This window comes from Acromyrmex echinatior, chromosome 2, assembly GCF_024713525.1.
Source record: "Acromyrmex echinatior isolate Ae372 chromosome 2, ASM2471352v2, whole genome shotgun sequence".
In the NCBI taxonomy this organism is placed as follows: Eukaryota; Metazoa; Arthropoda; class Insecta; order Hymenoptera; family Formicidae; genus Acromyrmex; species Acromyrmex echinatior.
Window position 1 is genome coordinate 25,098,608 of NC_141853.1, and position 27,028 is coordinate 25,125,635.

The 27,028-nt window shown below is 33.5% G+C and overlaps 2 protein-coding genes and 1 long non-coding RNA gene across 5 annotated transcripts; all 3 read left to right on the forward strand.

Moving 5' to 3' along the window:
• Nucleotides 1-6,618: 6,618 nt before the first annotated feature.
• On the forward strand, nt 6,619-7,984 carry LOC147910671 (uncharacterized). Of its 2 annotated transcripts, XR_015544244.1 has the most exons (3): nt 6,619-7,405; nt 7,505-7,641; nt 7,739-7,984. It is a non-coding gene; the product is annotated as an uncharacterized LOC147910671 (long non-coding RNA). The 2 variants fall into 2 exon arrangements; XR_015544243.1 differs by having other exon boundaries at nt 6,621-7,641.
• A 2,035-nt stretch (nt 7,985-10,019) lies between these two features.
• Pka-C3 (Protein kinase, cAMP-dependent, catalytic subunit 3) lies at nt 10,020-16,400 on the forward strand. Its single transcript, XM_011064559.2, has 5 exons — nt 10,020-11,696; nt 13,693-13,855; nt 14,236-14,499; nt 14,903-15,233; nt 15,989-16,400. The coding sequence occupies exons 1-5, from the start codon at nt 11,606-11,608 to the stop codon at nt 16,133-16,135; spliced, it is 996 nt and encodes a 331-aa protein (XP_011062861.1). The 5' UTR covers nt 10,020-11,605; the 3' UTR covers nt 16,136-16,400.
• Nucleotides 16,401-16,507: 107 nt separating this feature from the next.
• On the forward strand, nt 16,508-26,002 carry LOC105154574 (sodium channel protein Nach). 2 transcript variants are annotated; one of them, XM_087403430.1, is made up of 9 exons: nt 16,508-17,291; nt 19,860-20,076; nt 20,196-20,453; nt 20,574-20,721; nt 20,911-20,988; nt 21,098-21,325; nt 21,415-21,596; nt 25,025-25,128; nt 25,743-26,002. In XM_087403430.1, the coding sequence occupies exons 1-9, from the start codon at nt 17,015-17,017 to the stop codon at nt 25,844-25,846; spliced, it is 1,596 nt and encodes a 531-aa protein (XP_087259556.1). In that variant the 5' UTR covers nt 16,508-17,014; the 3' UTR covers nt 25,847-26,002. The 2 variants fall into 2 exon arrangements, with proteins under 2 accessions (XP_087259556.1, XP_087259557.1); XM_087403431.1 differs by having other exon boundaries at nt 20,911-20,982.
• The last annotated feature ends 1,026 nt before the right edge of the window (nt 26,003-27,028 follow it).

The window sequence follows — 27,028 nt, forward strand, 5'->3', positions numbered from 1 at the left end:
TCTTCGTGCAATAATACAAATATAAATGATTTTAGTATATTAAATGCAACGCGGCAGTTATCGAGAATTTATCATGCGAGAGCGGCTTAAGAAGCTCTATGTGAATAATCTTGCGAGGTTCTCTCTCTCTCTCTCTCTCTCTCTCTGCCAGGAAAGAACGCGACTGCCGGGTTGTTAGAAATTACATAACTCCGCGTGTTGCATGAGAACACGTATCGAGCGAAATTATAAGTGCGGGCTTTCTGGCCTTTAGCCTGTCGCGTATGTCACTTTTGCAAATATGCAAATGCACCGTGCCGCAATTTATCGACTTTACTCTCGCGGTAATATTGTTCGTTCGTAATGGCGCATATCTACGTCGTGATTTAATAAGATTTCGAAAGTCACAAAGCGCGCGCAAAGTGTCGGGGCCCTTGTCCCGTGTCGCGGGGACCGTTTGATATTTTATTGTTTTCACAGCTTCACCCCACCCACCACCAATTATTCTCTCCTTCTCCATTCATCTATTCTCTCGTCTCAGATATCGTTGCATCACTGTGAAATTCTTTCATCATAGTACCAAGGTGCTAGTCTCTAATCTGAGAAAGAACTTTTTTGTTCTTGAACGCTCCAACTTTTTTCCTCGCAACTCGACGTCGAGGATAATAATACTTGCGCATCACACGAATTTGCAAATATAAACTGTTCTTTCACGTGCTTCAAACGTGAGATCTAAATCTCTGATAAAAATAAAATGGATGGAAAAAAATACAACGGATTAGAAAGCGATTTCTAATACGATACAAAGATTTTACTCTTCATTATTTATTTTGTCTTACGAGATGCAGATTACATATTTGCAATCAATATTCCATTGCCGATCGGCGGATGTAAATTAATGAGGTAATTCGACGATGAAGAAACCACGAACACGACCGTCGACATCAGGATGATTTTCTCTTTAATCACGTGCTTTCGATATAGATTCATCACTATGCGCCGATCGAAACACGGAAGAGCGATTGGGATCGCGCGGTGGATCGTAGCACGGAAAGACGAAGAGAAGCAGGCATTCCAACGAGAAGAGAAGTCGAGGTCACACAAAACCTGTTCGAAGAGTTACGAGATCGCAAAATGGGGGCTTAAACACGCCCGGACATGCGTTTGTGTTTTCGCAACCATTGTGTTGTATCTTGATTTACACAAATCAACAGACCTCGTCGACCCGAAAGCGCAACCGTTGCATCTCAATTTGCGAGGCACACACAAATTTTGTCTGACTTAATGTCCTGACAGACAAGAAAAAGAGAGAATTTTGAATATATTAAAATCTGTAATCTGTGTAATCAACGTAATTTGACTATAACAAAAATAGTGTTACAATTTTGACGAGATTTTCATTTCTATGCCTTTAATATTAAAAGGAAAAATTTTTATAACGTAATTGATATTTAATAATATTAATATTCATTTCTTACATATTAATGTTTTTTTATTATTAAAATTGGCTCTGTTTAATAAAAATATTATTTGGAACAGAATAAAGTTTATACATAAAATATATACATAAAATTCTTCTCTCAAATAAATTTACAAAATTTTTTCTGTTAAATGAATTTTTCTGTTAAATGAAGTCACAATAAAGATGTATAAAATACGTAGAAAGAAATAATTTTCTAGTGATTGAAATTTTATGAAAGAAACACGGCAGAAAAGGAATATCTTTTGTCGAATGACTTCGACGAATAACTTTGACTGACATACTTAACATCTTTTTTTACGACTGTGCAGGCTCGATAAGACGTGTCGACGAGTCAACAAAAATCGCACCAACGGAGCTGAATGGAGGAATGCGATCAGATTATTTCTGAAGTAATAATCATTGTACAGAGCGTTTAATTGTGGTGTATTAAAAAACTTCTGCGAGCAACATTATTTCCATGCCGTGTTTCTTGATGTTCGAATAAACCGTGAGAACCAGAATGATGGCATGACCGGAAGAATGGCTTGAGAACTGAGAGACTTGCAGTCGGCGAAGAATCGCAAGTATATACACGGTGCACTGAAAAGATTTGAATCGTGAGAACAAGGCGGGAAAACTCGAAGGAACGCATGTTACTCCCTCGGATATACACTTTCTTGCTCCGTAATAAATTATTTCGCCACGTTATACGTAAAATTGATTCCTTCATAAACCTCATCTCGATCATTTTTGACGGTCGTGAATCGATTATATCTTAATCAGCGTGAAACGAATTAAATCAAGCTGCGCTATAACTGCTCGACTACAAGATTCATTAAAGGCAAAAAAAGGATTAGAAATGCGAAAGATCGATAACTAAGGTATTAATTTTTTGATATTCGCTTATTCATCAGTAATCAATTATCGTAAATGATACGATAATAAGAGTTATAATTTTGATCATGTTGGTTATTCATTGGTTGTACTTTGATTACTACGAGATGATCGTGAAAAATTAGTATAATGCAAAAAAAAACATATTAAACACTCGCGGCAAGATATACTGCCGATATCAAAACTTATAGCATTTAATTATACTTGAAGTCTTTTTATTAGCAAAGATTGTTTGTATAGGAAAATTAACTTCAATAAATTTTTATAAATAAATTTGTAAGAAAAAATACTTGTGATTTTTGATACATTGTAGAAATGACTAGGGAAAGACAAGAATAGATAGACGGATACTCTCTTGACTAGATTATAGCTTGCGGGAAAGAACGGAGAGGATAGAAGGCACATCCTAACGTGAAAAAGCCGACAGCACGGTTCTGGTCGAACCTGAAGAATCGGTGGGAACAATTTTGTGGGTGGGAGCGAACAAATCGAGAAGCGAGTAAAGATAGAGAAAGAAGGAGAGACCTGAGACGAGAGACGTGGAGTTTGAAGGACGAGCGTGGAGAACGCCTGGAGAACAAATCATGGCGCGCTCCGCGAGATCTAGCAGACGCGGCTTCCGGGAAGAGTCATCGATCCGTGACGGAAGAACAAGAAGGGGGAAAGAAATAGTCGACAGACTTTGAACTACCTCCAAAGACTACGCTTCGTCGACCCCTTTAACTTTGTTTTTCCGAGCCCTGTTCTTTCTCGCGGAGACAAATCAAACCGATTCCCGTTTTTGTCCTGTGATTTACGATTCAAAATTTTCAAAGTAAACTTAGGTTATCGATAGGAACGGACAATTAAAACTAAAATCTATTTCCGCTGTCGTAATTGCATAGAGATTAATAGCCTCCATATCGTTTCGTTACGATCGTTCAACGTTCGTCTTTATCACACTGCTACATCTTTCTCTTTTGATTTATTCTGAATTTGTCTTCCAATGCGACATCAAATCGATATTAGCTATAGGAAAATTCGCTAAAGAACGGCTATCAATATTTACAAATTATAATTACTGTCGCAGATAAAGTCTCGGTAGAGCGACTTCTATCGATCGTGCGCGTGCATCTGGAGAACGCCAAACGTTGCGACATACCGTTTCTCGAAGGCCACTAGTATCGATTATTACCTTTCGAAGTTTCTTTGTCAGGGTTCCAGCAAGGCGTAACCAAGATGGAAACTCTTCAAACGATTTGGCTTCTCTATTGGCTTGGATTCTGTAAATGGCACTGGAAGAATTCACGGGGGATTTAAGCAATAGGCCCGTGGAGCTCCCGTGTCATACACAGCGTCCGGCCTTATCACGCGATAAGCCTAGGAAATCATTTTCTCTGCACATGTATCCGTGGCATTAAAACGTCCACCGACGCCGGCTATCGACGCTGGTTTATAAACATCGAACACGTATGTATTGGAGAAACTTACATGGACCGAGCAACTTGTTACCAACATCGTCCGCTCCATCATCGCCAGCATTGCATGTGAGAGAGAATTATTTTCTCAATCTTTCAGACGTATAATATAATGTGCAATAAGTAATGTGTCTGCTGAAATACAAAAAAACTCGTTATTGAGCTACAAATTTTATTTATTCAAAATTTTTACATTAAAAAAATATTTATTAATATATTTATTTGAAACTGTGGATATTAAAAAATACATATTTATTCATGACTATTTTATGATTATTTTACAAATATTATTTTACAAGTATATTTATTTAAACTAAAAGAAAGTTTCCGAAATCTTTCTTCTTAACCATAACTAGTGACTTATAATAAATATTCAGATACGCAAACATTTGTGTGGAAGATAATGTATTTTATTGCTTTTATTCTGTACTATACCTTTACTCTTCTACTTAAAATTTTAATTTGGATATAAGATTACACAAAGTATTCAAATTATCCTACTCGTAACAAGATTGTCAGAGAGACAATCCATCCAGTTTCTGGTGCAAGTGTACATACAGAACATGTATTTTTTTATGGTTCTGACTTGCTTGTAAGTGTAATCGCTTAATGCTGATACAGTTCGTAAAATATGCTGTCTCTGAGCTTGATTAAAGTTTGGAAAATATGTTTTAAGAAGAAAATGAAAATTATTGCCCAAGATTTTGCTAAAGAATGTATTAAATAAGGTTATGAACTCGGGATAGGAATGAAAATGCGTAATCAAAAATATTCGTGTAATCATATTCGCAAACATATTCATTCAAACAGAATAAAAAGTGTATATTCATTTTGCACGAATACAAAAAAAAATTGTATTCATATTCGTTTTCATACTCATTATTCATTCATTTATTCGAGTATTGGATATGTTCATCAAACACATTAGCTAATTATAGATAAGAAGTATCATGTCCACTTGATGAACTTTTCACAATCTATTTCTATGTAAATTTCCTTCACAATTATAAATTACTAATTGTCATCTAACTTAACTTACAATGATACTGAAACTATTTTCTGGTGTGTGTGTGTGTGTGTGTGTGTGGGGGGGGGGGGCGAGATTTAATATTAACTCGAATAATTTATTTTTCTAAGTTTAACTTTAAAAAAATTTAAATTCTCTAAATTTTGTATTTCTAAAACATTGAAAAATAATATATTCTAAATACAGCATGCACTCGGTTTGTAAAATAATCTACATTAATGTCGTTATTAAATTTCCTTAGCTGAAATTCCATTTCATGCAACTATTACGAGACCAGCAGCCCGTCCGTATTCCCTTCATTTTCCACGGAGGCGCCGCATACACGTGGCAAGCAACTGCTTGGCAACGAGCAACGACCTCCTCCTGTGCAAGAACAGAAGGCCGCAAAGCGTCGCGGATGAGAGTCACGGGGAGGCGCATTTGCCGAGCGAAATGCCCGTTTCGTCGCGGCGCGGCGCGGCGCGACGATGACGACGTAGTACACTGTACAGCGACAACAGGACGAGGAGTGAAGAGAGGAGCGTAACGGAGAGACAGAACCAACCGGAAACGAACTTTGCGAAGGCACAAGTAGAAAATGTCAGGGGAAAAAAGGCCGCGTCAAGGTCCTCAGGCAGATTCGCAACGCGGCTTAAGTCGTGTCACACACCACCTGTCGCGCGGCTAAGGCAGGTAAATGCGCACTCTTCATCATCATCGCTCGTTGGAACCTCGCGGAAAAAGCGTCGACAATTCCGTGGAAGATTCTCCGTTCATGTCTTATATGCGGAATCGGCAAAATCAGAAGGGAATCCAATGAAATTTCGCTCGGAACTCATTTCACTGTCTAGCACGCCGTAACGTGAATTTTTTACGCGGTGATATGTACTTTCTGTTTTATCCGTCTGTTCGCGATAGTAACTTAACGAATATTTCGTCCCTTATAATTTTTATATCGTAATTTTTATATATAAGAAATATGTTTCGTATGCAAGGCTAAAAACGCATGAGCGTAATTGGCTTTCTAAATATTATCCAAGTAAGCTAGTCGCATTCATCACTAAAACGATCAAAAAATCATATGCATAGGGATGTAATCTCAAATCGCAGTAAGTGCAGAAAGACAATCGATTCGACGAAGAACAAATCGTAATACCGGCATTTGATTACCTGTTGCGTCACACCTGTTGCTGCACGTACGCGTACCACGTGACTTCGTAGTGGCCGTGAAAAGATTTTCTCGATTGTCTCCGTGTTCGTACTATGTATATATATAGTACTATATAATCTATATAGATCCGTCTATGTAGCACATAGAAAAATAAATAAATAGATATATTATTGGTATAAACTAATAATATAAATAAAATATAAAGAAATCAATTTATAAAAACGTAGAACAATAGATATCAAGTTTTCTGATTCTTCTAATATATTTTTAAGCAATGTAGGAAGGAAAAGAGTATAGGATCGCGATTCTAAATACAGCATGCACAGTTTGTACAACTGAACGTGACGTTTCAATTCGTACGTTTTCAGCCGCGGAGAAATGAATATTTTCGATTTTCCCTGTTGATAAAACACCTCGTAGTTCGATCGTGCTCACGTCCTCTCAGGAATCTCTCTCGATCTCATTGTTCGTGGGCAACAGGGCAGAAAGCGGCGCTTCCGGTTTCAGGTTGAGTTGCACGACGAACGAACGGACAGGCCTGGCTGCATCCTGACTCCCTAGCTCAGGTAAGCACCTGCGCCATGTTGAGCATGATTTAAACGGAGTGGAAGGGAAAGCACGTAACGTCTCATTTCTGCGCGAAATTTCTCGATGGTATCGTATACCTTTGATCTAATATAGTTCTCTGCTTAAACAAACAATCGTTAAGATATTTTCACTCGATTGTACTTTTTTTTATCATAAATTTCGCAATTGCATTCATTCATAATTCATAACGCAAGATTTCACCTGTATAATTAATGCGACGCGCATAATTAACAGCGGACGATGAAGTTCTGAAACGTTGAATCCTCTCGCATGGAGGAGCGAACCGTGACCTGTGCGTGCGCATAACAACGTTATTACTTTTCTTTTTTTAGCGCTTCTACATGGTACCCGCGGAAAATTGTCGTATCAACGGGAAGTGAATAAGTCAGCGCGGAACCGGAAGTCGCCGTGGGATCGCTCACGGAGGTCGCTGAAAATACCGAGCGAAATCTTCGTGCTCCCTGGGAACCGCCGATTAGCCACACGCGCGTATATATTTTTCGCCTGTGTCGTGTATGCAGGCAATCATCGTGGCACACGCGCACACGGAAACGTGACGCGCGAGTGTTGGAAATACAGCACGCGGGAGACACAAAACGTTAGGCGAATGCGCAGATAAATCCTTTGTGGCTTTTACTGTGACTACGCCACAGAAGTGTCTTTAATCGTGAGAAAATAAAGATCATCTCCTATTCAGCCAATCCATTGAAAGCCGTGTTCTGAGTAAAAAAAACTTGGAAACGGAGATTAGGGAGAGAAGTCGAATCATTACGTTATTGCTATGTTCCACGTTACACAGACACAAGTAGGAACGGTTAATAAAGGAGTCACCTGTACACCACTACAAGGTAGGTCGATGACTCATGCTAATCATTGTTATGCTATGAAAAACGTCGACTTCTAACTATTGAGAAAAGTATGAAGCATACTTCGTCTCCGATCTTAAGCATTGTAGCTCTACGTACAAAGAATATATAATGAAGTGGTCGAAGGCGCCAAAAATCTAATGAAGCACATTAATCAATGACACGTCAGCGGATGCAACATCCACGGTATTTAGACGCTACTTGTAGACAAATGTTTGGCAAGTATTATTGAATGATTAACAATGATACAATAATGAGAGGTGACTTTACAGTAATATATTGGAGCGATATGTCTATTCGTCTTTTGATTTCTAGGTATCGAATTTGATCTACATCCAGAGACCGTGGGCGATGCTGACGTCATGCTGACCAATGACTTCCTTGGCTCGGAGTCCTTGAAAAATAAATATGGGCACTTTTTGCGGTAGTGATTCAACGTCGCAATTTACCGTTGTTCTAAACGACGCGAGAACACTAATAGTCGCAACGCCAAGAGTATTTTACACATCAATGTATGTTCAAAATCGATAACGCAATTAAATGGATCCGAGAGAACAAAAATTTTTTTTTAATTTAAGGAAAAACATATATGCTATTTCTATAATACATTGGCAAATATCACAAAATTTATTTTTATTTAGTAGTGAAAAAAAAGTAGAAAAAAATAATAAATTTTCAAAAAACGATATGAAAATTTAACAAATTGAAGCGAATTGTGAAGATCTGATACTTTGTTTATGACAGTTGGCTTAATCATTTTAGACTGAAATATGTATTTCTTGAAACATTGACTGATCTTTCTCGATAGCCGAATTCCATTTTTCTTCGATAATGAATCATCAATCTTCGATCATCGTCATTGCAAAGCTAATATTGACTTACAATCAAAATCAGTATCCTCATAACAAATATATCGATCACGACGGCTCATTCACGTTCGTAAAGTGACGTTAAAAGTGTCTCGCAAAAGCGAACACATTTATTTCGCGAGTTGCTGTAAATATCGCTTCTAGTTATATATTGTGGCGGTCAACACCAACGTCTCTATCCAAAATATTAATAGCGCTAGTCTAAAAAAAATTTGTAATCGAGTATCAGTCTCTCTATTAATAACTAATCTAATTAGCTTTTCAAAAGTGCATCTCGTTAAATACATAGTGAAAGGTTTTTTGAGCAGCTCCTAGACATTTAATATTATTGTAATATTATTTTGTATAATATTATTTTGATGTCTCTTTTAAATAATTCCAAACAAACTGTTTGTAGGCTTAGTACAGCTTCTAGACGATCAATATTTTGTAATATCAAATATTGCAATAACATTGATTATCTAAGTCTAGAGACCGCTTTTGCATTTCAACGATACGAAAGTCATACAAAAGTTTCGCTACTTGCATGTTATAAATACATTAATAAAAAGGCATCGCACTAATGTTCCGGCAGGTAAAATATCTTTATGTTAGTTGATTGGCTATGTAGTTCTTTTGTTGCGTTCCATTGAGTAATCAATGAACGGAGCTTTTATATAATGCGGCACACATAAAAGCGGTGTTTATTCCATCAGCAAAAATATACCGTGCGTCGTATCACTGTCTCATAACCGCAAACTATTTCAGTATACGCTCGTACAAAGCTAGTATATGTAATTATTAAGGCTTATACTTGTCTTGGCATCGAATGACATCGCACGATGGGATTTCCGGGAAACTATTATTTTTAGTTCGGCCTGTAATCAAGCCGTGTATTACAGAACGGATACCGAGACAACGATATCGAGATCACGCAACGTGGCTTCAAGCTTTCGAACAAAGACGAAATTGTTAAACTTCAAGTGGTCCATTTTCGCGCCGCGAAAATGAATAAAACAGGTGTACGTCAATAATTTATTTTGCAAGCTGACGCAATATGTAGCACTTAGTTATATGTTTCTATTTTATTACGCAATAATCGTACAGACGGTAAAGATCGCATGAGACGCCAAATATCAGTTTCAAAAGCATATGGATTATGTGTGACGGTAATTTACTGTCTTTGCATTTTATGGATTTTTTTCTACAATTTCGAATCAATGGAATCGAGATTCATGCGCTCTCATTGCACTTACGGTAAGTAACGATACGATTTTTCCACTGAAATCAGCGAACGTGCTTTTAACGCATCCGCAAATCGGGAATACTTAGCGATAAATATAAAAGCCGCGATTTATGGAAGCTCGCTAGTAGCGGGATTCGATACATGTCGTCAGTCATCGCAACGTCGAGCGTCGGTAGCAAAATGCATCTGGATGATCGCCAAATTCAAAAATAAGTCGAAATTCAAAGGAATCGCCCGATCGTCAGGGGCTTACTCTGTTCGTTGATCGTTTTGCAACGGCAATAACGTATAGTCAATTTACGAAACACTGAGACGACGAGGATATCCGCTCCCATGAAGTTTAGATGTGTGCGGCGGACCTCTCAGACCTCGGCTGACAGAAGATCTTTAGATGTTTGTTTCTTTATGCAACAATCTTTTCCTTCTACGAATGTACTAATAAATATGTTGGAGCCGCATAAATATGCTGGAGTCGTCGTTCAGTGATTCACAAAATCGATTTTCAGGCTCGTCAGGAGGTTCATCTGGAGGGGACGGTGTGCGGCACGGCGTGGTGTTGCGGTTAATCTCAAGATCTCTCTCGAATTTCGAGAGCAGCCCTCGTATTTATGAGGTTGACACAACCGTCTCTCGTCACGCTCAGCAAAACGAAACCGAAAACTAATTTAGAGCAGAAGATCCGTATTTTTGTACTCGCCATACGATCGCCTTTTGTCTTGGAGCGCCATCCGTAGTAAATGGAGCGTAATCCGTATCGAGCCGATCTTCTTAAAGATCGATTCTGCGATTCTTACAAATCTCTCCGGCTAGTGGCTACATGGTACAGACGAGATGCTCATAGTGAGAGTAAGCGCGCGAACTGGCAACGAATGGGGGGTCAAAGGAAAGAGAGGGGGCAATAGAAGGATAGACGGCCTTTTCAAACCCCTGGGTGACCAGTTTAGTTCTGGTTGGCATCCGAACAGTGAACTGCGTGCTGCACAGGGTCCAGAGATGACACGGTAATTATCCTTCAACCAGCGTTTGGAGAGCTGTCTGACCGAACGATTCGATAAATGCGATGGGAAAATGACACGAAATAACTCCGCTGCGATGTGCTTCGCTGATCAAAGCGCTTGTCAGAGATCGCATTGGTGTTAGTGCAATCTTGACGTTTTCTGGGAAGCTAAGTTTAATAACTACAGCAATCACTCACGTGCGCTGTTCAGCTGTTGCATGTCAGAGTTAAATAATGTGCTACTCCTGAATCGTAGAATTAAAAAAAAAATTAGAATTGTACCGTGAGAGACGCGTTTGAACTTAGAACCAACGATGACAGCTTAGTTAACGAAGTTGCAGAACAAGTATCTAGGAATACGAAGTAGTGAACGGATGGCAAATATCATTCGCATGCACGGTGTAGCCTTCACGAAAGAATCGCAGCAGCACACTCGTGTGGCGAGTTCGCCATCGCACTTTTTTTCTAAAATGATATTTAATCGGAGCATGGGAGAGTCGAACCGATAAAATTCGACGATAAAACCATTCAACGCCATACGTGAAAACGTGAAAAGCAAACTCGTTTTGCACGTTCGAAAGCACTTTTTACCGCGGCACGCACTTTTGCCGTTCGTTAAATGACACTTGAGAAATTGACACACACATTTTCACTATTCCTAACGTGAGCCATACGGAAGGAGGAACGTTGATGGAGACATTCGTATTGACTCGCTTTCGAACAGTATGTTATGAGAACACTTCCTTAAAGCAATATCGATCGTGAGGTGTTTTAAAACCCAAGAAAAATTCAAAAAACGCATATACTGTTGTCTTCGACGACGATCAAAGTGTCAGGTGATTCCTATATATTTAAACTCACAATCATTATATCGAAGACTAACAAAGTCGTTTCTCGGAAACCACGTTACAAATTGAAGTCACGAAGAGCAGATATGGAAGCGAGTCCTCATTGGTGCGTAGTCTAAGAATATCGTGGAGTGGATCGTTGAACCAGAGCTTCCTTTCTTCTTTCCACGTGTCGAAGTGCCCGGGAGAAATAAATCAGAAACTTTCTCTGACGACGTTCGACTTGACAGTATTCCGTAAACGATGTCGGGGGACACCACATCCGACGATGAGGGATCACAGGAGGATCCGCCACGTTACGACATCGATGATTTGGAAATCATCAAGACTATTGGTGAGTTTAATATATTATATTAGTTGAAAATCTGAGAGATTGGGATTATACTATTTTACATTAAATTATTTGTCTATCTCTCTCTATAATTTTATTTTAATCATAATTTTTCTTATCTATAATATTTTAGGTCATTATAAATGTAAGGAATAAATCGATACGATACACAATTCTTGAATTGAAATTCTATAAAAATATTATTCTATCACATTCGTTTTTAGAGAATTTTATATTTTGCTTATAAATAGCGCGATACAAAAAAAAAAGAAACTAAACTTATAAAATATTGATATCTTACAAAATTATAAACATATGAAATTACAATTAGAGAAATTTCTTACGTTAACGGTGCATAAAATTAGTATTATATATAGAAAGTTGTTAAATTCCGATATATAATTTGTGAGCATTCTATGTATTTATAGAAAATTAAATAAAGAGGAGCAAACTCAGTTTACAATAATCAAAATACATTGAATCACAAATTCATATATGAAAAAATAACGAACGAGAAGAAATTAAATTCATCGCTTTCAAAGTGGGACATCAGAGAGTAAGAAGGTATCTCACTGTATATATTTAACTGCTCGTTAAAGTCAGAATTATGTGAGAGAATGGTTTGGAAAATTGCAGATGCTTGGCTCGTGAGACTCTCTTTTTCTGCTTTTTGTAATTTTAGCCCTAGATGCGTTCGGGCTATTGCCATCCAGTGCAACGAAAATTTTCAAACATTTTTTTTACGCGTTTTCTCCTTAATATCAATTTCATTCAAGAGACAATCTCATTCGAGACTGTCGCGCGACACGTCATCTAAATTCGTGTCGGTCGAGTATTTAAAGCGTCTACGCCATCACCGGAAACACTTCGTCGTTTTACCGTTGACACCTGTTTTGAGCCGTCGTTGGCAACGATCTCCTCACCCACTGCTGGTGGACGACATGTATCATACCATCCCCTGCTACGCGGCCAATTTCGTCGCTATTCCATGCGCGAAATGTACTTTCGACACAAGTATATAAGCGCGCATAAACATATAAAATCTTGCACAGCAATATGACGGTCAATTTCGCTGTTTAATTTGGCCAAGGCTCATTGCATGCCCGCTAATTGGTTGCGGTACGTTAACCAGAGCAACCGAGTCACCTGCATTCGTGAGAAAGTCCATTAAATAGATCTCTCTGCGCAATGCATATCTAAAAAGAACGTCGAAAATGTTGGTAATTAACAATCATTTTAATATTAGTTGGTTCAGTAGACGGCATATTTTGCTAAAAACTCATTTGTACTTAATTATTCGTAAAATATTGAATTTCGATCATAATATTGACAATCAATAATAGAATTTATTCATCAATTTACGATTTTATCTTGTTATAAGAACGATTTTTTTGTTTAATAAAATTAATTTATGATGGAAAATAAAAATGATTAAAAGATGCTTATTACATTATTGTTAAATTGACAATTAACCTTATAATAGTAAGATAGATATCAAATGTAACTCCACGGTTTGTTCATCTTCTGGCAAAGATAAAATAGGTGTAAATCAAATGTAAAGGAAGAGTCAACGAAACTTTAGAAAGTGTAAATTGAAACAGCGAAACGTAAAAAGATTGTTTATTTTTTAAAACGCTTTTTTACATTATGCTTTTCCAATTTAAGTTTCGTTGAAGATTCATTTACACTCATTATTTTTCTTCCTTGACTTACGCTTTCATGTTTCAGAGTCAAAGCGTTTTTTGTTTTATGCAATTATTCAAAGTTAGTTGGTAAACTTATATTTTTTTTTTTACTCAACTGGAATCGTGAGATTCACTTAAAAATATTATCACCTTTAATCTGCATTTATTTGATGATTTTCTACTTATTTGAGGAATTATTATGATATAAAATAATCCTAATTAATAATTCTAATTTATTAGTATCTTTAAAGTTGCGTATGTAAATCCTAATTAATATATAATAATAAATATGATTTTAAATATAATTTTTTAAGGCACAGGCACCTTCGGCAGGGTAGTTCTCTGCAGTCATCATGGAACGCCTCTCGCATTAAAAATCCTCTCCATGGTCGACGTGATCAGATTGAAGCAAGTCGAGCACTTGCGCAATGAAATTACAATTCTGAAGGAAGTTAAGCATCCTTTCATCGTCAATATGTAAGTATTACGTCTATTATTATATTAAATAGAAAACATTATTTGATAATAGTTGGTAATTAATCCCCGACAATCTCAAGAGTGTTTATTCGCGATATAATCGTCTAAGAGACTGAAGAAAGTGTTGCGTTTCTCGGTCAAGGAAAGGATTCTCGCGAAGCAGATTGAAAGCCTGGCTTGAAAGACTAAGCAGATACACGCAAATGCTATTCAACTAGCTTGCGCTACGTCGCAATTAATACCTGGATAGAAGCAAGAGAAATCGATCCGCTCGCGAGGTGAACTTTCTTTCAATCGTCGGAGCGAAATCGAGATCTGCTCGCGTAACAGCTTGGTTTGCTCGACTTCGTCACCTTGTTTTCTGATATTCGTCTTTTCAGGCTATGGAACGGCAGGGACGAAGCCAGAGTGTATATGCTATTGGAATTTGTCGCCGGCGGAGAGCTCTTCTCTTACTTAAGAGCGGCCGGAAGATTCGCAGGACCCACGAGTTGTTTCTACGCAGCCGAAATAGTTTGCGCTCTAGATTATCTGCACAGCAAACATATAGTTTACAGAGACCTCAAGCCAGAGAATCTTCTCCTTGATAGTCAAGGCCATCTCAAAATCACCGATTTCGGCTTCTCCAAGAAACTTACGGACAGGTGAGTCATTTAAAACAGAAAAAAAAGATAACTTGGAAATAGAATATAAATTGATAACAATTGAAGATAAATGGATTAAAGTTTGCTTGTTAATAACAGGGTTGGATAAGTTAATATTATTTTGAAATAAATTAAATTAAAGAATATTTCGATGGAAAAACATAAAAGTAAAATTAACGAGTTTACTTAATAAAATATTCTAAAATTTAATGTCATTTTCTATTTCTTTCTTAAAGTATAAATTGTACTGTAAATTGTATTGGTAAGGACTACCTGTCACAATATAAATACAGATATGCAATATCATGCAATTAGCGCATATTACAGCCAACTTCACCTGTTCTTAACGGCGTGTCATAACAAAACATTGTGAGGCCGCTATAATTAACATGTACATTTTTAGAACATGGACCTTGTGTGGAACGCCAGAATATTTGGCGCCGGAAATAATTCAAAGTAAAGGACACAATAAAGCCGTAGATTGGTGGGCGTTAGGCGTTTTAATTTACGAAATGCTGGCGGGATATCCACCATTCTTCGATGACAACCCTTTCGGGATCTACGAGAAGATCCTGAGCGGTAGGATAGAATGGCCAAAACACATGGATCCTATCGCGAAGGATCTGATTAAGAAATTATTGATCGCTGACAGAACGAAGAGATTGGGAAATATGAGGCAGGGTGCTGAGGACGTGAAGAGGCATCGATGGTTTAAGCTAGTCGAATGGCCTCTGGTAATTTGATATCAGTCTGTGTAATTTTGTGTTGTATATATATATATATATACATGCAGACAGATAAAAAATGGCAAAAGCTAAAAAATTAGTATTTAATAGTGTCACCATACATTGAAAAAAAAATTAAATTTTAATAAATATTTGTTTGAATATTTTTATTAAAGGGGAACACAACCAATTGACTCTCTTCGATTTTAATAAACTTTGGATAAATTCAAATCGGTCAAAAATAAAAAATACATTTTTTTCATAAGTTTATTAAGAGCGAAGGGAATCAATTAGTTGTATTTCCCTCTAAGTAAATATTTATTAAATGTAAAAATATATTTATTTGATACAAGAACCAGTGTTATTTGATTTAATTATTATTTTTTATTGAATAAATAATATTAAATTTTTTATTGAATATATAAAATTTACAATAACGAATTTGATTGAAGATACGAATACTTTAAAACCGTCGTATAAATCGATGTAAAAAAAATGTTTAATATAAATATGTACTAAACCACGAAATCCTCAATACACTTCATTGTGCTATTTCGTAAAATATATATTAATCGTTTCATTATTTAAGATAATTGTATTTTACTTTTACACTTAAACTAGATCAATATACAATGACTTTAATATGCATCATTGTGCACTAGTATCAGTGTATCCAATCGAATTCGTTATTACAGTAAATTTATTTTTCAGTGTATGCGTTTTGTGATGTTGGAATGTAGTTAACAATCGATCAATATTCATAGGTGCCGCAAAGAGCCTTGACACCCCCGATAAGGCCACGCGTAAAAACACCGGGCGATGCGAGCTGCTTCGACGATTATCCTGAAACTGACTGGCGTTCCCAACCACCTTTACCACCAGACCAACTAGCTTTATTCCAAGATTTTTGACAGCTAATGTGACGACACCGTTGAATAGTCACAAATATTTTCACTCATCAAGGCATTGGTTAAATAGAAAAATTCACTTTGTGGTATAAAACAATCGCGATCACGTTTCGGCGAGATATGTTGATAATAATTAATTTTCCATTTTGTACATAGGTAACTTTTTATATTTCATTGTGTAATACTTATTTATTTATACGTGTTCTAGGCTAGGCATTCCTTCTCGTTGTTTTCGTGAGATTCTGTAAATAAAAGGTTGAACAGTAAATTTTAAGTGTATTATATTTTATTTCTCAGAACTTTCTTATCTGTTTCTCTTAAAGCTGTCAATGCCCGTTTTTACTAATGTAGATTAATTTTAATCTTTTTCAATTTACTTTTTATCTCTTTTTCTAATCCTTAGAATTTAAAAAAATGAAGAGTAAGTTTTTTAAAGCAAGATTAAAGTGAATCTCCATTGATGAAAACGAGCATAAAAATCATAAAATATGACACTGTATATAATGCTGTATTTGAAACATGTAATAGAATCGATTTGTACTTTTAATCGCACACGCAGTTGTCGGAAAATAAATCCGTTTAAAGTACTGCATTTTTCTGATTATCAGATTTACCATCAGATTTACCATGTTTCATTAATTTTACAAAATATAATAAATTATTTAAAATTAACCTTGACACGCTATGTTTACATGTTTGATCGTAGCAACACAATTTTCTATGAAGCGATAAAATCAACGTGATTCTGATCAAACAATAGTATAAAGCAACACACCGTAGAAGAAGCATTATCAAGCCAATGGTTTTGTGCAAAATATTTTATAAGCAGTGAATATCAAGAAAATATTGAGAAAACCTCAAATTTTTCATTTTATCTGCATCATGTTGTCAAATAATTTGCAACATAAGCGACATAGACTGAAAAGGATTACAGTAAATCATATAGAAATCTCAGAAAAGACGAACGAAGAATTAGTTGAGTATCCTATCGATAATCAGCCAATAGTAAAAAGCAAAAAAGAAATTATTCACAAGTTATTACAAGAATATCTATATGACAGTTCGGTGCATGGCATGAAGTATTTCAGTAATTTGAAAATAAAATCCAGCATTATCGGAAAACTCTTTTGGACCGCAATTATAATCTGTAGTTTTGTATGTAAGTAATAAATTTATAGTACACTGATACAAATATAATATCATTTTGCACTTTTAATCCTAGGAAGCCGAACATAAGTACAATATACCTTATGCGATTTTACATTTTGTTATAACTTTTTGATAATATAATTTGAAGACCCGCATTGAAGCTGAAAAAAACTTTAACTGTCTATAGCTATGATAAGCCTGCAAGAATTTTTTTTTTGCGTTATTCTCGATGTGAGAATGCACAAAAGTTCAAAGAGGGTACTTAGGACCCATACGTGACTAACTTGTAAGTTTTCGGCGTTCTGGATACCATTTTATTTTTTATTTCATATATATTTTCGGATAGTATAAAAATAAGTACACAAAAATATAGAACTAAAAAGAATTATATTTCAATGTAATAAATAATAAAAATTTTATAATTTCTGCCAGTTTTCGGAGATCGCTCGGCCGAAGCGAATTTAACGTTTTACAGCGAGTGTGTTGCATCATTCTCTAAATTAAATTCTAATAAACTTCATTATACATACTATAATAATATTTATACATGTACAATCCTTTCTACTTATTCTCCTTATCCTTTCTACTTATTCTACTTATTCTACTAATTCCTATCTATTTATATTATTACTCTTTTATATGTTTAAATAATAAAATTTTATTTATTAATTGTAAACTTAAAATATGTATGTCTTCAAAAATGTCAATTTTCAATAGTTCAAATAATTATACTTTTTTTAGCGATTCATACTATTTTTTTTTGTTAGTTGACTCCAAAGGGTCAATTAAAAAAATCCTACGGATTTTTGCTTGAACATTAAATTTAAAAATTTGAGAATTTTTTATCCAAAGTAGTCATTTTTGCGAATTTTTCCAACAAAATTTCTTTAAAGCATTGTAATTGAAAATAAAATATTATTGAAAATAATCAGTTAAAGGCCTCAGAACACAAGCAAGATATTATTCGTTATTGTTATAAATTACTAAACATTATATTTAATTAATCAAATACAGATGAAAATTTCGATCTTCTATCCGGTCTACTAAAAATTCTAGAAAAGTCTAGCGCTTATAATACTAAAAATCTCAATCTTAAAGCAACAACGTGCAATTCGAAAACCTTGATATGATCACAGAAAGTTATTTTGAGTATGTCATTATAATTGTTTTAATGTAGACTGTATTTGTAACATTGAAAATGACCGGATAGAAGGTCGAAACGTCTGTATTTTGATTAGTTAAATTGAATAATGTTTAATGTAATTTATAACAATAGTGAATAATATCTTGCTTATGCTCTGAGCCCTTTAACTGATTATTTTAATTTATTTAATCGAGCATTGAATTACTTTTTAAAATATTATTTATTTGATTCATATTTATCTGTCTTTGTATGACTTTGAAGTATAAATTGCACACGTTTTGAGCTAAAAAATGCATTCAGTCGAGAGATATAGCGTGACAAAGTTGCAGGGTTTCACATACCCTAGTTAGGTCGGGAAGGTAACCAACATTGTTAGAAATGTAAACACGAGCTTCCTTTACATGTAAATGAAGCTCATGGTTATAAACGAAATTAAAAGTAATAAATGATTTTAACTGAAAATTAAGTTACAGTAGTTACTTAAATGAAATGAACATGTACATTAAATTTCATAAATTTTTATGAAAAATATATTAAATTTAATGTAATGTCATGAAATTAAATTTAAATTGTGTAACTTAAAAGTTAATAAAATTTAAGAACATTTCTAACAGTGAAAAATTAAGTCGGCTTCCTAGGATTAAGTCTTTGGCTATATGTTCTGCTATAAAGCTTGCCGCGAAATTCGACTATTATAAGAAACGAATATTCTCTTTCAATGAAATAAATGCGGATCAAAACAAGATATCCTTTCTTGATAGTAACAAACATCGAAAATAGTCACAATATACGTTTTATTTCAAAAAGACCGTAGTTCATTGACGAATCCACGAGAGGGGAAGGAGGGCACTGGGGCTATGATCCTAATTGGAGTCTCCTTTTTTTAAAAAAAATATAATAAAATTATATAATATCTTTAATATTTTTGAGATGCTTAATCATAATTTTAATATTCCAAAAATATTAGCAGTTAATCACAACTCGGCAATATATATAATAACCCTTTAGCACTTCTGAAGAAAACACCGAAAACCTCAAAAATAATATATTTCCAAAATATTTTTTAATTTAAGAAACTCTTGGAGAAAAAAATATATTCCATTATAGTATTCTTTTTTTGTGTTAATATAATTTTAAATAAAACGTTTTATGAATTATACATTTAAATAATACTTTTTTAATATAATAATTGAAACAATAATTTAATATTCTATCTTTTTATATTTAACTTTAAAAAAAATCTCACCTGCGGCGCGCCAATGATCCTCCTGATAAATTCTGAATTCGCTAATAGTTTCTTAAAAAGAAGTCACTATAAATGGCACGTAATAGCCAAAGAGTGAAAGTAGAAGAGTAGCTTAATCTTAGTTAATTATTAATTAGCTACATTGCTTAATGTATGTCAAAATTGGTCAAATATAAATATTTTTTTAGTCTTAATTCAGATGCTGCATAAATTCTGGGAACGTTACAATGCTAATCCAATCCGCAGTATTGTTAAGTCATTTCATGTCCCAATATTTATGGCACCCTTCCCAGCTCTTACTATTTGTCCATTAATACCACCGCCAATTGCAAGACGCAACGTAGTATTTGCAAGTTTACGTTTACCAAGTAATATGTCTTACACTACAGGGAGATTTCTAATTAGGTACGAATATTTTTTTATTAATAGTGTACATAATTTGTAAAAATAAATGATTCTAATTATAAAGAACTTTGTGATGTCTAAGATTTATATTTAATAATAGAACACGAAATTTCTTTTAGATATGGGCCTGCTTTTGCGAACGAAAACGCTCCTGGTGGTAGACATCATATAGATAATTTTAAATTACTGTTGAAAACAAACAACTTGTCACTGATAGACTTTATAAAAGCTTTACGACCTTGCGAAGACATATTTGAATCCTGTGCATGGCATAATGTTGATACGAATTGCAGCGAACTGTTTAAAATATCTTATACTTTCGCAGGTATATGTTGTTCCTTCAACTATTATCTCGAAGAGTCCATAAAAACTGGCAGGTAATTATTATATTATATTATAATATACAATTACATTTGCTTAATTATATATTAATTATTATTATTGCAAAATTGTCTTATCTTTTTATAATTTCTTTCTTATAATTTTACTTAAACTAGAGTTAGAAAAGCCGACGATTTTCTCACAACTTCTTTGTACGGACCAAGAACCGGTCTTCAAATTGTCCTAAACCGATATTTTTTGGTCGAGGATGATGACATAGATGAAAAATATATCAAATCTTCAACGAATTCCGTCGGTCTTGTGGTACAAAGTTGATACATATAATGTTAATATTTTTTTAATATGACACGAATAATTCTATTTTTCATATACAATACGTATTAAAAAAGAGAATTATATATACAAATTCTTATTAAAAATATTTGTTTGTCACATTTTTTCAAATAGATATTCAAAAAAGTATTAATATAATTTTTTCTGTGAGATATATAGGTATTTTCTCATCATCCTTTGGAATATGTCGCCACTATAGCTACTAGACAAATTCTACAAAAAGGGCAATATGTACTCGTAATTATATATTCTTATAAACACAATTAAAAATTTTTTTTTTAATGTTCTAAATAAATGTTTGGTGAAGTATTTGCATAATATCTGATTTTGCTTTGATATGATATAGACCTCCGTAAATCCAATTATCAATAAAAAACTCAGTGGATATTACCATCGAGATTCTATGACTGGTGAACTGATTCAGAATTGTATAAATGAAAAAACCAAATTGGACTATTTTCCTACATATGGACATTTCAACTGTTTTACCAGCTGCTCTATCAAGGCTGTTCTCCAAGCCTGTGGTTGTTTGCCACTCTACTACACGCCTATAGCTGAAAAGCATTCATTAAGAGTAACTTTAAAATAAAATTTTATAAAATTATTTCTTTAAATTATTATCTTAGCTATAACAGTATTAATAATATATCCTAATACTTGTAGCTATGTGAGTGGGAAGATTTCCATTGCCTTTACGCGAATGCGGACAATATACGGATCATTCAAAATGTTGTTAGAGACAATTTTACGTGTGAATGTTTTACGCCATGCCAGAGTGTGCAATACGGGTTACAAACTTCCAGGCTTTTGTTAAATGGTAAAAAGAGTTACAATCCATCGTCATTGTAAGTAATAAATAATAAAATAAAACACATTGCGCTCCAAACACATCGCGTAATTTAAATATATATATGTATAATGAAAGCAAGGACCACAAGGTGGACCAATTCAAACTAATAAAAAATTATAATAATAGCTGTGGGAGTTGTTAAGGCAGTTGTTAGTGCGAATATCTTATATTTATTTAATTTATTACATAAACCTTGATGTGATTTCGAAGAGCGCAATACAATAGAAAATTAACGTTTCGACTCCTCTTTGAGTCATCCTCAGAAAGAATTATCCTTAATAACAATTTTTTATTCCGCAATCAATTTCTTTATATACTGTGTAAGTTTCCCAACAGTTGGCAAACTATTGAAATCAACTGAAAATCAAATACGAATTGGAGAAACACATATAATACATTGTCAATTATAATTATTTCTTATTATTGATCCTACACTCATCATAATCGCCACACTCTATTACATAAGTAAAATACTTAGATAACAAAAAAAATTTTTTCTGCAGTAGACAATCATATTAATAAAATAATGATAACTTTCGAAAATATCCGTGCAATATACGTCTTAACACAACAGTTTCTAAGACTAAGTGAATCTTTGTTTATAATTTGAATTATAATGTCACGCATTAAAGTCAAGATATAAAGTTAAAAAACATTTCATATTTAATCGTTATTGAAAAATGTAAAATACGCAGAGTCTAACTTTTCTATATTTGTAAATTTAAACCATTCTGTTATTGGCTGATGTACAACACCTCCCATATTAATTACTTATTCAAAATTTTTTCAGAGTCCAATATTTCCACCTCATTCCATCGGAATTTATGATTGTAACGTGTCCTATATTCTGTTATAACCGATTATGATAATGTATAATATAATTTTTTCTTATATGATTATATCTAATGTTCTGATATTCTTGTTTGTAGTTTCCTATCCGTTTAGCCTATATAACGCCTATATGACGCGTTATAATCATTGCAATTTATGCGGTAAACCGCATTTCTCTTTGATGAATTTGGAAGTTTGTCCTTATGTGCTCTAATAAATTTATTTAACTTATTAAAACCGAAAAACGACAATTTCGTATTTATGTTGTTGATAAAAATATTGGAAATTTATTGGAAATATTTTTTATGTATAGTATAGTGAACTAATTTTCGATTTTTTATTATTATCTTTTTTCTATCGTAAAGATTTCTTATTTATTAGATATTTTAATCGATTATTCAGTGTCAAAAATAAAATTAATTGGATAGTCATTTTCGAATAAAATTTGAACTGTGAATTCCAGATTCTTCTGATAAAACTTAGAGTGCGATAGCAGAAAGGCTCTGTCTATTAAGCTTATATATTAATATATATATATATATTCTCTTTTTTTGCATAATGGATGCTGGAAGAGATAATTTAGATATCTATCCGTATATATACTTTTATAATACCAATCGAAAGTGATTATGCCATTGTCTAGGTATGATCGTCGTGTCTAAAAAGTTTTTTGTTATCAACTTTAATTGTAAATTGTAATCTATGATAGGAGTTAAAATTTATTAAGTAATGTATTAACCCAAGTAATCGATACAGATGTGATCACGTCATCAACATATCGGAAAAAAATAAAAAGATAGTAATAAATTATTCTCTCAAGCATTTCATTCTCCATAGTCTTCCGTAACTAAGTTAGTTACGATTGGTGGCAATGGAACCAATAGAGATACCAAATGTTTGTCTATATTTGTTGTCAAAAGTAAAATATGTCGAATTAAATACAAACTGAATGCCCTCAAGGATACTTTTTTTTGGGATGTCACAAACGTGTGTTATCAAATTCCATCTTCTAGAAAGATGATAGCTAATTCTGTAGGTATATTAATAAAAAGTGATGTAATATCTAGAAAATTAAATAATATTCATCGTCGATGTGAGTGTTATTTGGTTTTTTGAAACCGAAGTTATTGCGAATGTTATTCTTAATTTATCACTAAATTTTTATTTCCTTTATATTGATGACGTGGTCACAGCTGTACCGAATACTTGGATTGATACTTACTTGAATATTTTAATACCTCTATCATCATAGATTATAATTTACAATTAAAGTTGATAACAAAAAAATTAACTTTTTAGACACGATCATTCTAGACAATGAGATAATCACTTTCGATTGGTATCATAAAAGTACATATTATTTAGATAGATGCCTAAATTAGTTGGTTTACTATACCATACATAAAAAACATTTCCAATAAATTTAGAGAATTTATCAACAATATAAATATGAAATTGTCGTTTTTTGGTCTTAATAAGTTAAATAAATTTATTAAAGCACATAAGAACAGATTTCCAGATTCATCAAAGAGAAACGTGGTACAGTTTATGCGTACCGCATAAACTGTAATGATTGTGACGCGTCATATGTAGGTCAAACGAGTAGGAAATTACAAGCAAAAATATCAGAACATTAGATATAATCATATAAGAAGAAATACATTATTTAATTATTACAATCAATTATAACAGAACATAGGACACGTTACAATCATGAATTCCGATGGAATGAAGTGGAAATATTGGACTCTGAAAAAATTTTTAATAAGCGATTAATATCGGATGTTGCACATCAGACAACAACAGATTGGTTTAAATTTACAGACAGATACAGAAAAGTTAGACTCTGCGTATTTTACATTTTTTAATAACAAATATTAAATGTTTTTTAACTTTATATCTTAACTTTAATGCGTGACATTATAGTTCAAATTATAAACAAAGATTCATCGTAGATTCATTATAGTCTTTATTAGAAACTGTTATGTCGAGACGTATATTGCACAGATATTCTCGAAAGTTATCATTATTTTATTAGTATGATTATCTATTGCAAAAAAAATTTTTTTTGTTATCTAAGTATTTTACTTATGTAATGGAGTGCGGCGCTTATGATGAGTATAGGATGAATGATAAGAAATAATTATAATTAACAATGTATTGTGTGTGTTTCTTCAATTCGTATTCGGTTTTCAGTTGATTCCAATAGTCTACCAACTATTGGGAAACCTACACGTTATATAAAGAAATTGATTGTGGAATAAGAAATTGTTATTATGGATAATTCTTTTTAAGCATGACTCAAAGCGGAGTCGAAACGTCAATTTTCTATTGTCTAATTTTGTCTATTGTATTGTGCTCGTCGAAATCATATCAAGGCATATAATAAATTAAATAAAAAAAAAATGAGATATTCGCACTAACAATTGCGTTGACTCCCACAGCCGTTATATTATTTTTTATTAATTTAAATATATATATGCATATACTATATTACATCCTCTCTATACATGTATAATATATGTACATATATATATATATATATATATATATATATACATATATGTATATATGTAATTGTATTTATTTCAGTAAAAATATTTCAACTAATCAATCCATTCTAAAAATATATATGAAATCCGGCACATTCATAGAAATGGATACAATTCCGATTGCTGACGAATTATATTTGCTAGGTAAGCGATCATTTTTAATCAGAAAATACCAACTAAAAGTAACATAACATTAATGTTGTAATTTCACATTCAACAATACATATAAATAATACATATAAATAATAATATAATATACATATAAATAATAAAATATCTGAGCTGAATAAAGCCCACGTAATTTATTTGTTTTTTATTTTTTATGAGGGTATTAAAATAAACTAGGTGAGAATAAAATTGTTATTTTACTCACTTACAAAAATAAAATATGTGTTCTATAAAATATCTGTAAATAAATTTTTAAAAATTTTTAATTCTGATATTAAACCTTATTATATATATATGAATATAATGTTTGTTGCTGCTGATTCTAATTCTCTAGCTCCTTTTTATCTACTTCCTGGCACATCTTTTAAGCATATCTTTAGGCGTAAAAAGCATTTTTAAGTAATTGAAAACTTGGACGTTATTTAGTGCTGGGTCTTATTCGGCTTAGGTACTTTATAACACATGTTCTAACAGTTACATTATTCAGTGTGAAGTTATAACATTAATGTTATATTACTTTTACTTAGTGTTTATTGAATATTTGCAATCTATTTTAATGTCTTAATTAAAAGAAGAGAAAAACTTTTCAGCATCGCTGGGCGGCATATTTAGTCTTTTCTTGGGATGCAGCTTTATAAGTGCCTTGGAGATTTTTTACTTCATCATGTTATTTCTTCGTTCTAAATCAAAATAATTCCAAGTCAAAATAATTGTCGTCAATCAGAAGTTTCACATATGACGTATTAAACAATCTAATTAAGTTTATAAATTATGCATAATTAGAGAAATTCGATCGCATTGTCATCGAAAGGGTGAATAAGAACACGATTGACATTCTACAGCAGCATACATAATATCTTTTGGGACACTGGGTGTGCGAACGCCACATCGAGCAACTACGAATCTGGAGCGATTAGATCTATTTCGAGCGGTTACTGGAGCGCTGCCGTAACATTTAAGTCCACACCCGTGAAAATACATATTTACTACGACGAATGTGATACCGTGCGGCGCGAGTGATTCTTCGAAACTAAATTGTATAACAAATGCTTTACATAAGTTGCAAATAATGAAAGTCCTTTTTTAAGAGTAATCGTTTAATCGGTTATGTAACGTGACACGTCAATTTTCGTACTTATACATCTCATTTAATTTATACATTTCGTTATTCGCACCTGTTTACACCTGTCCGTTAATGTTGGCAAAAATATAAGGAACATTTGAAATAGCAACGTGCAAATATAACGGGATACATTCCGATACGGTCAAGTACACATATTTATCAAAATGAAATAAACATGCAACGACGCGCGATCTATTAGAGACTTTGTATTTGACATGGCGATTGTACGAAATGTATAAATTCAAGTAAAAAGGTGAGAATAGCGGATACTTCAGACATACGAAAAAAATGGATATTTATATCGTAAAAATCAGTATTTGAAAAGTGTTCAAATACAATAAGCGAGTAATTTGATACTTGAGCATACGGTTTTGGGAGCTTCTGCCTTACGTAATATTTGAAAGCTTTTTGCTAACACAACCCTAATTGCAGCCTAGCATTGAAATGTGTACTAATTATGTCGTCTATTTTCGCTTACGCTGTCGAAAATACCGATTTAGTTCTACGCGGACATACGGTCAAACTTCGAGAGCTGGAAGCGCCGACTATTTTTGGAGAAACGCCCACATATTGCGGGGCAGCGTCGTTCACATTTCTACAAAGTTCTCTCTGTTTGCATCTTCAAGAAAATCTATATTTTTCACAATTGCGTCTCTTTTTGTAATCGCAGTCCGTTTTATGCATACCTCGATAGTGACATAATGACAATTTATTTCCGGTACGATGGTAAATCATAGTAAAGTAAACTTTAGC